Genomic DNA, 14,045 nt, shown 5'->3' on the forward strand with positions numbered 1-14,045 from the left:
ATTTTTATTGGAACTAATTGATATTTCAATGTAAGATGTAAATTTTTAAATATTTTAGTTCATAAAATAGAAATGCCTTTTTTGGCTTGATAGAGAAAAAAATATTATCATTGGCCAAGGTATAAGCACAGACTAGAAATAATATACAGTAAAAGTTCTTTATTCGCGGCCAATAGGTTCCGTAAATGTGCCGCGAATAGAGAAACCGTGAATATGGAATGGTAATTTATATGGGGTTATAGGGGATACGTTCCTAGGTGACGAAATAAGGAAGCAAATACATAAAGAAATCAGTTTTATTGAATTTAGTAGTGCTAAAAAAACATTTGATAAAAATTTACCCATTAGTGGAGAGAGCTAACTATAGCATGAAACATGCAAATGAGAATTATTATCGTATCATTACTTCCACGTGTAATCGAAAATATATTACTTTATAATCATGTGAAACTGCTGTGTTCATATGTTAGTGAACTTAGCAGATCATTTTTAGCAGAACAAAAAAAAAATGTGAGTTCTTATCGCGTGCAGTTGAGTTCTACAGTTCCTGATACTTTTTAGAAATAGTTCTGGCGTTTTTACCTTAAAAAACGACATTTGAAAAAATGATCTGCCAACTTCCCGTAGTAGATAATTTTTAGCAGATCAAAAAAAATGTGAGTTCTTATCGCGTGCAGTTGAGTTCTACAGTTCCTGATACTTTTTAGAAATAGTTCTGGCGTTTTTACCTTAAAAAACGACATTTGAAAAAATAATCTGCCAACTTCCCGTAGCAGATCATTTTTAGCAGATAAAAAAAAAATGTGAGTTCTTATCGCGTGCAGTTGAGTTCTACAGTTCCTGATACTTTTTAGAAATACTCGCGTAAAATGAAACACTAGAAAATTTATTTATGTCATATTTCATCACGCCGTAGCACCATGCCGTAGCATCATGCCGTAGCATCACGCCGTAGTATCATGCCGTAGCTACATGCCGTAGCATCATGCCGTAGCATCATGCCGTAGCATCACACCGTAGCATCGCACCGTAGCATCACGCCGTAGCATCACGCCGTAACACATGCCGTAGCATTACGCCGTAGCATCACGCCGTAGCATCACAGCGTAGCATCACGCCGTAGCATCACGTCGTAGCATCACGTCGTAGCATCACGTCGTAGCATTACGTCTTAGCATCACGTTAAGCCGGGTCCAGGTCGGGTTTTTTCAAATGTCGTTTGTTAAGGTAAAAACGCCAGAACTATTTCTAAAAAGTATCAGGAACTGTAGAACTCAACTGCACGCGATAAGAACTCACATTTTTTTTTGATCTGCTAAAAATGATCTGCTAAGTTCACTAACATTGTGTTCATGAGGTCAGCTAAGACTCCGACTGCACTATCTCCTTTGAATTGCATTGCTCATAAAATATACTTGTTTCACCGTTATTGATACTTCATTTATTCCTTTAATCATAGTTTCGTGACCATCTGTTAATTGATTCAAAACCTGCTAGTTACTAGCGTTTTTATTGCGTATTTAACATGAGTTAAAATACAGTTAAGTGCCCTTATTAAAGGATAACTGCGTGAAGCTTTTGCTGTTTATTTGTTATAAACTTATCCATTTTAACAATTTTGTTTCCTTAAACTTTAGTTATGCAAAAATCAGAATGTATGAATCAAATTTTTGTGTAGCGAAATTAAATATAGGCTTAAATTTTACACAAAGGATACACTCGTCAAATATTTAAAAAAAGATTTTTTATAATGAATGCTTTTATTTCATTGAGATAATATTATAACGAATTTCTCTATTGTTATCCCATCTCAAAGTTTTCTAAATATGTGTTCCCGCATTTTTATACAATATATACGATATACATATATGTATATAAGATACCTTTGAAGTTAAAACAATAGATAAACATTTAATAAAATAAAAGGGTATTGTATATTAAATCATATTGAATTCCATACGCTCTCGTGTATAAAAGTAAGGGTTTCTTTGTTCGATAGAGGTTATTTCTTTATTCCTGTTGTGTGAAATGAATAACAAGAGATCGACTTTTTAACGATTAAAAAGGTCCAAGTAAAAATCTCCAATGAGCTAGTTCCACGAAGGTCAGGTAGTTGAGGGATTATCAGCTCGATGCAGGCCTTAGCCCGGCCTTATTAGTTCGCAACACGGATTAAACAACCCGACCACAGGTACTATACAACAAGTTTTATTATCCTAGCCCTTTGTTGTAGGGATGTGTGTAATATCTTCTTCATTAACCCAAATTTTGACTATCACAACTGCCTTAATTGCAATCTTACTGCTTTTATATGCATAAAGGTAAATATAGGAGAAAATATTGAATGAATATATTTGTAATACGTGTGACATGTATCTTTTAATCTGGATTAACATAAGCTAAGATATTCTGATCCCAGTTGATCTCTGCCAATCTTAGAACGGGTATCTAATACAAAATCAATGTAATCGGAATTCGGAAAATAAGAACTTTTTCATTAAGATGAGACGTTGTACCCCAAAATATGTATTATAAATCAAGCACTAAGGCTAACAAGAAAATTCTGTTGGTTTCATTTTTCCATAAGCCTGAGTCATTACTGTTACTGGCTGCTTCTTATATTTATTTATACAGGGTGTCCCACAATGTTGTTTAACACACCTGTCTTTTACTCAATAACTCATTTTGACTAACCTAATTATTAGTAGAAATGTCCATAGATCCTAAAATGCAACATCTGCTGCGTGCTGCCGAGCGTGACGCGACAGTTGGTTGCGCTGATGAGAAGCGGCGCCTTATGGGTTCCAATGTGGTATTGCCTGTGGGGATGTGCTTGTGCCATTCCTGTAGATATCGCTTATCGGATATGCATCTTCTAATGTATGTGGGAATGTGTAAGATTGAAACGTGATAACGTTGCATACTTATTGTTAAAGCGAATGAGGGGTTAATGTTGAATTCATATCGTTAGTTACCTTATAACTTTTCAGAATTATTATCAGGAGTATTATATATATATTTAATCATATAGAACACACAATCAACCAAATGATATGTCAATAGCTTCAATTTCAAGCTGAGTAAACTCAAAGAATACTAAAGGAACAGAAATAAAATCGTTGAAGCATCGATTGGCTCGTCCAATGGAATCACAAGGAGCAGGATAATGAATGCCGAGCTTTGAGCAAACCAAGTAAGGTCTCGGCACACTTTTCCAGAATCTTTGACCATTTATTGCTACATAAAATTATATTTAAGTGGGTAAGTATTTGTATTTTTCAGAATATAGTTACACTTTTAGCTGACGATACATTTGAATTTAAATTTGGATTTTGCATTGTTTGCGCAACGTTTCATTTGGTAAATTATGGAACTATTTTTCACAAAAAGTATTTGAAGATTTTTTTCTGCTATTGCTTCATTTGGGTGGAAATAAATACCTAAATTCTAAGATCATTGGTTCTTTTAATCTTACGTTCCTCATTTTCTTTGTACAATGAAACTAATTTTATTGGTTTCCGTGCTGAAGTTATGGGACTCGTTTATGTCTCTACGTAGGAGGATCTAATGGCTGGTACCTCATATTTTGTGACCTATTTCAAACGGCAGTCTTTCACAATACTGAATAGCAAAAATTACCTTATAAATTAGCCTATAAACATTTTTAAGAAGAAAACAAAATTGGATTTTCAACTCCATTTTTGTACACGTATTAGACTAAGATATTGAATATTAGTACCAAATCAAAAAAAGACGGTTATAATTTCACACAATATAGCGTGAGGATACGAGTGCAGAGGTATGGCGCGTGACGCGTGACAGGGACACGCATGTAACAGTTTTGGTGACCGCTACGTGACCTCGAATTGAAAGTGCACCATATTCACGTAGCAACTGTTATACATATTATTATTTTAGAAGTTACATTTCGTGTATGCCGTATTATCTAAATATGTTAAATTTAGTAGAATGCAATTTATTCGCTGTATGAGTTATTTAATGAATCTTCAAAATCAAACTCAAACATTTATTTAATTATACTTCTTTTAGAAGTCCTTTTGAATCGTCATAACATAGTCATATTTTAAAATCATATAAATTTTTCACTTAAATTGACATATATCACATTTGTATGTAATTAAAATAATATGTAACATGATTAGGTATTAAACACACCTTATAAATTAAACTATTTATAACGACGAGACTAGCGAGGAAAGTAAAAGTAAAATAGCAAATCGAACAAACAATTATATGTTAATTGTTAATATAAATAAAACATGTCAAAACATTAGTTTTTCTTTCAATTATCGCGTGTTATTTATAACAACAACAAACGCGCTATGTTTTTGAAATAAACTAATTAAAATTAATTCAGTTGTGAATAGAGATAATAAACAATCACATAGTTGTTTATATCAAGTGAAATATAATTTCAAAAATAATAACAAAGGTTTATACTTACCTAAATAATTTGTACCTATTTGTAAAGCTAATATGGCTGCTTTCATTAAATTTGTAAAATCGTTCTTTTCTATTGATCAGAATATTTAATAACAAATTATTATTTTCCTGTACTTTATGACAAACGATTGCACGTTTCTCATTGAATATAACTTTAATATAAATCAATATTCATGTTTTAAAATTTATTTTAACTTTTCTCACTTTCAGTTAGCTCGTTAAATTAAATGCTGTAATTTAAGGAAAATGAAAGATATAAAGTCAGTTAAATAATCCGTGTACATTACGGATCGTCGTTAAACCTCAGATAGAGTCATAAAGATAACAATTTGTTTTGCTTTTCGCTTATTTCACAAGTTTAAGGGTGTGTAACATAAATACAGATGAGATGTAAATGTATGCAAAACTGTTCGTCTGATTTTGCAGTAGTGTCATAGTACTCATAGTACATATAATGGTAGTGAGTCGAAGCTAGCGGTTTACTATTCGCCTTTCTATTCGCGTTTCAAGGAATTAACGAGCACTTAAATTTTTTATTGAGTGTCATTTTCGAACTTATTTTAATGTTTATTTGCGTTATCTTTTTAGAGATAATAGATTGTCTAAAGAATGTTATATTCACATTTTGGGGTAAGTGAAGTTTTAACACGTCTGTCTGATAAAGGAGATAATTTCAAATGTACATAATATATGTTAGTATCTAAAACCGCAATAAATTTGTGGATAATTTGAATATTATAACGTTAGTACATTAAAATCTCGTTGCAATATACCTAGTATAAATTCAGCAAATAATAAAATATATCGACTACTTGTAAGAATATAAAATTACATTTTAAAAGTTTGTAACAAATCTCCGGTATCAGGTTTAAAAAAGGAAAGATTTATAATTTTATCAAGTCAACAATTAAAAATTTCACAAAGTAAAATTTTACAACTAGAAAGTGTAAGTTTTCTTTTCAAAATTAATGTTTTACAACCGGCAATGAAAAAACGCGTTTACTTTGGCCTCAAATAACAGAGTAGGCTCGTCAGGATTTCCCTTAGGCTGACAGAAAGCCTGCGAATATTTCTTTTGGGGCTTTGTGCCAATTTACACGAGACCAAGATTATTGCTCACTTCTTTCACAATAAAAAGGTTTAGACGATGTAGGTTTATATGTGTTGAATGATACGGGTGTTGTTCGTTTTAAATGTTTTGTGTAATCTTTATCATTTAAAGGATTTAGAAAAGAAGATAGATTTCTTGATATAATTTCATACTTTAGGTTTACTTTCTTAGTTTAGTTTCTTTCTTCGCGAGTTAGACTTACCTATATTTTATCCTTACGAAGTATAGGATGAAAAATAAGTCTAACTCGCGCTAGTCAATGACTATATTAGAATAATTCGCAATGAACAGCTTGGACAATTACCACAAAAATTACATTTGTACAGTTAGAGGAATGAATTAAAATGTTACTTCAGAAAATAAATATTTTATTCATTAATGACAAAAATATATTTCTAGTAATGTCACAACTCACAGCGTAGGGGTATGTTATATTTTGTTCAAACTAACTGACGAACTATGACTAACTTTTCCATTATTGCTAGATTATAGCTGTAGTGGTGGTTAGTTTACAACTAACAAAAAGTTATTAGAACTTATAGGTTTTTGGTAGGAAGTTACTCCAGAAAATCAATTGATAGATAACTAGATATCCGAAGGAATTATATTATAGTTCTCGTCCCCGTAGGATTTCCAGGATAAATCTTATTCTACGTCCTTTGACCTTTCTCAGGTCTCAAAAAATCTTTGTACCAAATTTCATTCAAATCGGTTTAGTGGTTAAACTGTGAAGAAGTAACGACAGAAAGACAGAGTGATTTTCGCATTTATAATATTACATTAGGATATACCTGAAGTCAGTTTCCTGAATGAGTTTTTCAACAGAAAGTAATGACGTCGGATACTGTCGTGCGCACGCTTTGTTGGCTTTAGGGAAAGAGCTTTTACGGTAATGTCTCTTTTTATATCATCTTTAAGATATTTTAGGAATTCTTACTTAGCAACGAACGTATTATTTAATGAACCAAATTTATATTGTATTAATAAAAAACTAACGATGAGCCGTTCTCTGTACTGCACGGAAAAAGTGGACGTCACTTTAATATTAATAGCGATAAAATATAAAAGAGGCAGATTATTGAAAACTTGATAAAATGCAATAGTTGTCGATAACTATGCAAATGAGGTATCGTCTTATAAACCGCTCCGAGGGTCGGAACTCGGAGCGTCGCAGCGGTTCTAAAGTGTACATTAATTACCCACTTATTAACACTATGGCGTCGAGATTCTATGTTTAGTTCCTATATTTTGTTAAGATTAAAAAATTTCACTGAGATTTATACATTCTACGGCACGTTTGAGTTCTACCTACGAAAAAAGCTTCCTAGAAGTAGGTAGGTACCTAGGTATCATTTAGGTCATCACAGGATTTACGAAAGAAAACTTCAAGTCCCTTTGAATTACTTAGAAACTCTTTACTGCTTAGATTCGTTGTAAAATACGAGAAGAGTCTAAAAATAACACGTTGGTCAACGACCATAATGCATTACCATATTGTGATCTCCATACATAAGTGATACATATTACATACGCTAGAGACATACGTAATGCATTATAGAATTTGCAATTTAAATTATATTTACATTATATTAGCAAGTTATTGATCTGCCCAGTCGACTGGACACATTGATGTTAAATAACCAGAACAATGGAGATATTGACGATATATTTTACCTGATATAATAATATGATACAATGTATTTAATAAATTAATTTTGTTGACAATCATTTATTATGTGAGCGTTCTGTAAATTATGAAATGCGGTTAGATTACTTGCTAGCAAATTCATCATTATTTATAACCGTAATTAGTGGAATGAAAGTTGGCATGATTTTATTGATATACGAGCGTATGTAATTAGCAATATAAACTTGTCTGTCTTGTGATGATTTTATGAGCACATAACTTAATCTTTCGATTTCGGATTATACTTTAATCAACATAGGACAAGCTTTGGAAACATATAATTAAATCACTCTTTGAAATAATAAAAATTATTAATTATTAAGAAGGTTAATATTTGTTTTGATTACCGCACGTGATTTAATGATTACAATATATTTGAATCAATCCATAGATACACAACTCTGATGAATAGTAAAAGTTTCATTCAACATATTATGTATTTAATATACATTATTAAAACATCAATTAAATTAACCTTTCTCAGTGCAGTTATAACTTTTACAATCACAAAACAATACCGTGCATTACTGTTGCATTATGCATCGTGCATTGATTCGCAGTAGACGATATAACGCTTGCATATTAATACGAGCTAATTATAAATTCTCGCTTCTAGACAAACTGACTGTACGTAGAAATTCATTAATTTTATAATTATTGTACTAGAATCAAGTTCGCTGCTCGAAAGAATAACAAGTAATGTTTACATGATCTGGTTTTAAGATTAAAATTTACGATACCTATCCATAAAGTTAAATGTAGCATTTATTAACTATACGTAGATGAGTATATGTAGATAGATATACAAAATTGTAATGTCTGTTTGTCTAGATCTTTCTTAAAAGAAAGAAGATACAGTTTCTTTATCCCAGAATTTAAGTATACATCAAAATCTGTAAAGAGGTTTAGATGCATACTGGCGTCTTAACAACGAGACCTCAATTGCTGACAGAGCTAGATCTCATTATGTATTTTTCTTTTAACTGAAGAAATTAATTACCAATTGGTTAGAACTCTATGTATAGGAAAAGCTACTTTGCAGTCAATATTTGTTTCATAGATAACAAATTAACTCGCTATTTCAAAGAACTTGTAACTAACTTAAATTTTAATAAAATATATGTTTCAATATTTATACAGCGTTTATGTTCAATTTAAGAAGTTCTCTCGAATTGAAAATTAAACTCAAACATTTATTCAGTCGAGACGTATTGAAAAACATCATCATATAGAACCTACGTTATAGAAGTAAGGTTTTTGCTAATTTAGTTAATTGGCAATTTTGACCGCGTAAACAATCAAAAGCTTTACATGTAACGATCCGGAACGGACACGATTTGGCTCCATCAAATCAATTTGTCGTATATTAGATCAGTTTGCGACACCTCTTGACCTCCAGCGCGGGCTCTTATTAAATTGGAGCGCCATCGATCGCTCCCCACGCCGAGTGTCGGATCCGCTGCATCGCGTCGTCTAAACGACACTATTATTAGTATTCATTAAAGAATTCTCGAGGCTCCCTCAGTATCGAGGTTATTGGAGTTCATAGCAATTAAGGATCATTATGTTTATTGATACCGCATTATATTGTCTAGTGAATTTATCTTTCCTACCTCACAGTCTACCAGCGCACATTGGAATGTAAACGGATATATTAATTACTGTTAATAGTTATTTCTTGTGTTTTTATGCGAGTGTGCATTAAGAGATTAGAAGCGAGGGATTAATAACGCAATTTATTAATTACTTCAACTCATTCACTGCGTTCATAATTTTGCAATGTATGGTGACGGGCAAAAAATAATACCTACCTAACATAATGAAGAGGTCACGTTTTAGGTCTCTCATCTCTATATAACGTTTTGTATGCACGTAACGTTTTGAATGTAATATTTGGTAATAATATTATGTGTAGAATGTAGAGCTGATACCCTAATGCATAAATGGTCTACATTATCAAAAACCTTCATTTTTACAGTTTATGCAATTTTTATATAATTTCTGTAATAAATTACACATCGCTGTAAAAATTTTAAAACGGAGACGCATTGCAATTCATCATATTATCATGTTTGTCGCAATTCACACGATTTGGTTCACATATTTAGCGAAACGTTAACATTGTATTTTGTAATAAAGTTATATTATAATTATTCCAATTTTATATTTTGTTAAATTGCTGTTTAATATTTTAGGGAAGAATATTTCCAATATGAAATTACTTTAGTCGATGATTTGAAAAAATGGCTTTGAATCAGTAAATTTTAAATAGGTACGTCTACATTATCTCTAGCTAAACCCATGTCACTGTCTGATTTACAAATAAAATATAAGCTCTATTGCGAAGATTAACGACGGTAAAATAAAGGTTTTATTTGTAAGGATTCATAATTTAATTTCAAGGTCTAGACCACAGCTTTTTGACCTCAACAAACTCTACTTAATAAAATTGTGAAATAACTAAATGGAGTGTCGGCTCTACGTGTTGGTGAATATTTTAAATATAATAGAATTACCTATTTAAATCATCTCTCTAATAAGTACAATAAAGTGGTTTAGTTGGATTATCTCTGTTATCATTATTTATGCTTAGTATGCATGTTGATTATCATAAATACGGAAAAGTAAAAATGTAATTTTGCCAAAAAAAGTAAAATAATACATACGTTTAAGCTTTATCTTGAGAGTGTTCTTAGGACTCCAGGTCAAGAGGCCCGATATGTCAACAATGCCTTTGACACTCATTTACTGACACAAACACATCGTGACGTCACACACACTACCGCTCCCGTTCACACACCTCCCCATAAAACCATTAATTTTTCGTTAACACTTATTATTCATTCCCGAATTAAGTGTTCGCTTACAATACCACAATACAATGAACATGCGCGCAGGCAACTGTCACATATTTCCGCCGCCAGCCGCTAGCTGCCGCTCGCGTCGACCCGACAGAGATGGACATAGTTTAACAATGAGAGCGACAAGGACAGCGATAGTAGAGGCTTTGAAAGCTCAGCATTGTAAGCAGTATGTAGGTTCAATCTTTTGTTTATTATATTAATGCTCGCGTGGTTGTTTTTGTCGCTTATTATGCATTCGGCTGACATTACGGCTACATGAGTTGACCGTGAGTCAGGCGCTCTATGAGGCTCTATAGTCTATAGCGACGTTAATAACCTGCCGACTGTGATGGATATAAACACTTTTGTTTTTGAAATAATTTGTTGAATATTAATGGTTGTATTTTGTGTGAATACGATTGGTATTAAAAAATTAGGTTCCGACTCTATGTTTAAATGTTTTTATTTGACGTTAGGTAAAATAAAAATAAGGCCATTTAATTATTATGAAGCAACATTATGCTCTAAGATTTCATATACCTAATTAGATTATACTTGTGGAAAATTACCTTATAGGTTCTACTGGATATCGTGCAGATTTCTGATGTCATCATGGCCTTGGATTTTTTACAGTCCTTATTATAACTTTTATGATTAATTTCATACGAACGCGCATACTACGTACGTAAGTGAATTATCACGTTAAGTGTACTCTAAATGTAGAGTAGCGGTAGAAAATACGCACATAATCACGTTTTTATTATGCTTCGTAAAACTATAATTTTCTATCTCGTTTACTGAAAATATATCCTATTTATTATTTATGAATAAAAATATTTCCGATGAATAGAAAGCAATGAATCGTAATTGATATCCAGAGGTTGTAAGTCACTCACCGGGAGTCAGGGTCGGGCCAAGGGGCAAATGTCGATTTCTATCAATGACACTTGAGGTACGCTTCTGGCCCCAAATTACGACGACCCTTTTAAGGTACGGTGATAGACTTTTATTTTTACTTTATTTTGTGTAGCTGACTTTGTACGTGTGTACGTGTAGGCGTTATTTATTTTGGTTCGTTTAATTTATTTGCTTTTCATCTACTTACATACGTATCTTTTAAAAGAGGAGAATAAAGTAGAACTGTTTTGTGTTCCAAACATTAAGAAATAAATAAGTTTTGAAACTTATCATGTATAACAGCAAGCTTATCAAGAGAGGCTTTGGACCATTTAAATAAATCAAGCAAAGCTGGTGGCCACACGATTGTGTCGATTGGCGAAGTGCGAGTGCAGAGTGCGGCCGCTGAGTGGCCAATGAGGCAATGACCATCTAACCCAGACAGACCGGTTATGCTAATTTGTCCTCCATACGACTCTCGTTACATAAATTACGCGTTCTGTCCACCAAATTGTGAATATCGATTAATGACAGTAAGTAATTCATTTTTAAGAAAAAATATGCGGGTGTGATCACGAGTTATACCTAATAGGGAATCCCTGAATGTATAGATAAATTCTTATAAATTTTGCAACTCCTACTTTTCCTTTTAGTCTTTAAAATAAGTATTTTAAACGAAAACCATGATAGAGCACTATAAGGATTTTTACATCCAATACATTAATAATCGCATAAATATTACGACACCTGAAATGACCGAATTGTGATTTATATGGAACTGTAAATAGGTACCAATCGCTCCGTTTACCTAATTTTTTTATCATAGATTGTATTGCTAATATTTAGTGCACGCTCACCCGTTATGTGCTATTTACGTCAAAAATGTGTGAAAACGTAATAACGTAACATTGAGCGTAATATTATATTGTAAGTGAATCCCATTTAAAATTTATCGTGTTATTAGCAAATATTATAGAGCAAATAAAAGATGTGTTAATTTTTATACGTTTAAATAATTTTAATCTCTAAGATAATCATTATCTTTCTCATCTTCTCGGTGAATGCAATCAAGAATAAATTTTAATTTACGTTCCTTCCTTCACGACCTGTAAAATAAAAGTATTAAGTATTTATTTTAATTTGAAAAGTTCTGTTAAAAAGTCGCAACATTAACAAAATGTGATTTTATATTGTAACAATTATTGCAATGACATTATTCTTAACATCTCAGTGATGCTGATGAAAATAATGAGCGTTGGGAACAATTTATTAAATTATTGTATCGCCATTGTCATTAATTCGTGAAAAATGTGTCATTTTAATAATATTCGATCACTGAAAGTTTTCTGAAAGTGATTGCTCTAGGTATTTTATATTTACTGTATTATACGATACTTATAAAAAGTTAATCACTAATGTATTTTTACTTGCCAAATCAATAATTGAAACGTTATACCTCACACGATCGGCTGTTTTCATTTCAATAAATGGTACAGCCATAAATACTTTGTTATCCATATAGCTATTAGAAAGTGATCCTTAAATGATAACTCGTGAGGGCGTGATATAATTAATAATGAAAAGAAAGTATGAGCTCGCAGAACATTAATGCAACGAATTGAATTAGCACCCTCTACCGTACGAGTCATTTCAACACTTGAGTGTACCTTTATGTCAGCATATTTGGTACGAGAATACGCTTCTATTTTAGGATATTCGTATCATACAGCCTAAGAATATACACGAGTAATTGTAGCATAATTAACATATTATAATGTAACGGGATTTAGTAGGTCAAATTGGTATATTATGATTCCTTATTAGGTGCGTCCACAGAGCGAGCAGTGAAGAAATTGCTGCGCGAAGCAGCTCTTTCTGTGTGGATCGGCCTAATTAATAATTCTTACGCCTAACTAATAATAATTAGTCGATCTATTGCAGACATACTAGAAAATATTATTAAATTTCAGTTCAATAATTTAGAACTTACATATTCGTATTTCAAATATATACGATTGACAAACATCGAGCAATTATTTCTTACAAGAAAAATATAGACGCTGAATAACGTTCTTGGTAATACAACCTTCGATATTAAATCTAAAAATATTTGCTGAAAGTTCTGCTCTTATATCTCGAAAGTGGGACGTATATTAGCGTTAATATTATATGTAAGTAATATGTATGTTAGTAAATGATACAGCTGTATGGTTGTGTGGATGGATGTATCGAAGGAAGCGAGGTGAAGTGATGCATCATTTACAGTGAGTCGGCAAGTTCCTGCGCCATCCATCACGGGCCACCTGCTGACGTGATGCCTAACTACGGCTCGAAGGCTGTACGGTTTACCACGACCAAGATTACTTACGATTTGTACTTAATTTTTAACAAATAATTATAGTTGGAAAGATAGAGTCCAAAACTCTGTATAAATCACTAAAGCAATGATCTGTTCAAGAAAATATATAAATGTTAAACTTAAATTATCTTTTTCCACTAATGGCTCATTTTGGAAGTGCTTTTGAATAGTCAAAATACAGAATTGAATTATTTACTACAGGTTTGGAAAGCAGTTTCTACAGAGATGAGCCCGCAAAGAGCTTAATAGTTGCTCTTTCAAAGTCATATTAACAGATTGATGTACATTGTACATACAACAAACAAATAGTCTGCTACGATAGCAGACAAATTGTGTTCTTAGTTTGCAATTCATTTCACATTAAATAAAAATTATAAAAAATGTGGGTATTCTTTACGCATGGGTATATCGTATATATGGGTACATTAGACGCAGGCAAGGCAGCACAAGGGAGCGACAGGCGATATTATCCACTTTCAGGCGCCCTGCTATGTTCTATCAATCTTAATGTTCTGCAAAGTGCGATACCTCGTGAAAGCTAAAGAAAATGTAAATATATTTTGTGTCTAAAACACACATAATATAAAAATGTTATCGTAGAGCGTACTTTTGATATTTTCTTTGAACACATTTAATTTTATTTAAATGTTTACATGCACTTCAACTTGAGGAATAAGAGGCATC

At 32.2% G+C, this 14,045-nt stretch overlaps 1 protein-coding gene and 1 long non-coding RNA gene across 2 annotated transcripts in view; one reads left to right on the plus strand and one right to left on the minus strand.

The window, feature by feature from the left end:
• wake (ankyrin repeat and fibronectin type III domain containing protein wide awake) overlaps positions 1–10,124 on the minus strand; it is a 55,611-nt gene extending 45,487 nt beyond the window's left edge. Inside the window, exon 1 of the mRNA XM_089698468.1 lies at positions 9,929–10,124. Coding sequence (XP_089554594.1) covers positions 9,929–10,007 — 79 coding nt within the window. The 5' untranslated portion in view covers positions 10,008–10,124. The remainder of the gene's footprint in view (positions 1–9,928) is intronic.
• LOC149486837 (uncharacterized) overlaps positions 1–14,045 on the plus strand; it is a 332,103-nt gene that overhangs the window by 274,586 nt on the left and 43,472 nt on the right. The window lies entirely within an intron of this gene.

Source organism: Colias philodice, chromosome 8 (assembly GCF_061535455.1).
Source record: "Colias philodice isolate Cphi_HAF_F1 chromosome 8, ilColPhil1 Martin Lab GWU primary, whole genome shotgun sequence".
Taxonomy (NCBI): Eukaryota; Metazoa; Arthropoda; class Insecta; order Lepidoptera; family Pieridae; genus Colias; species Colias philodice.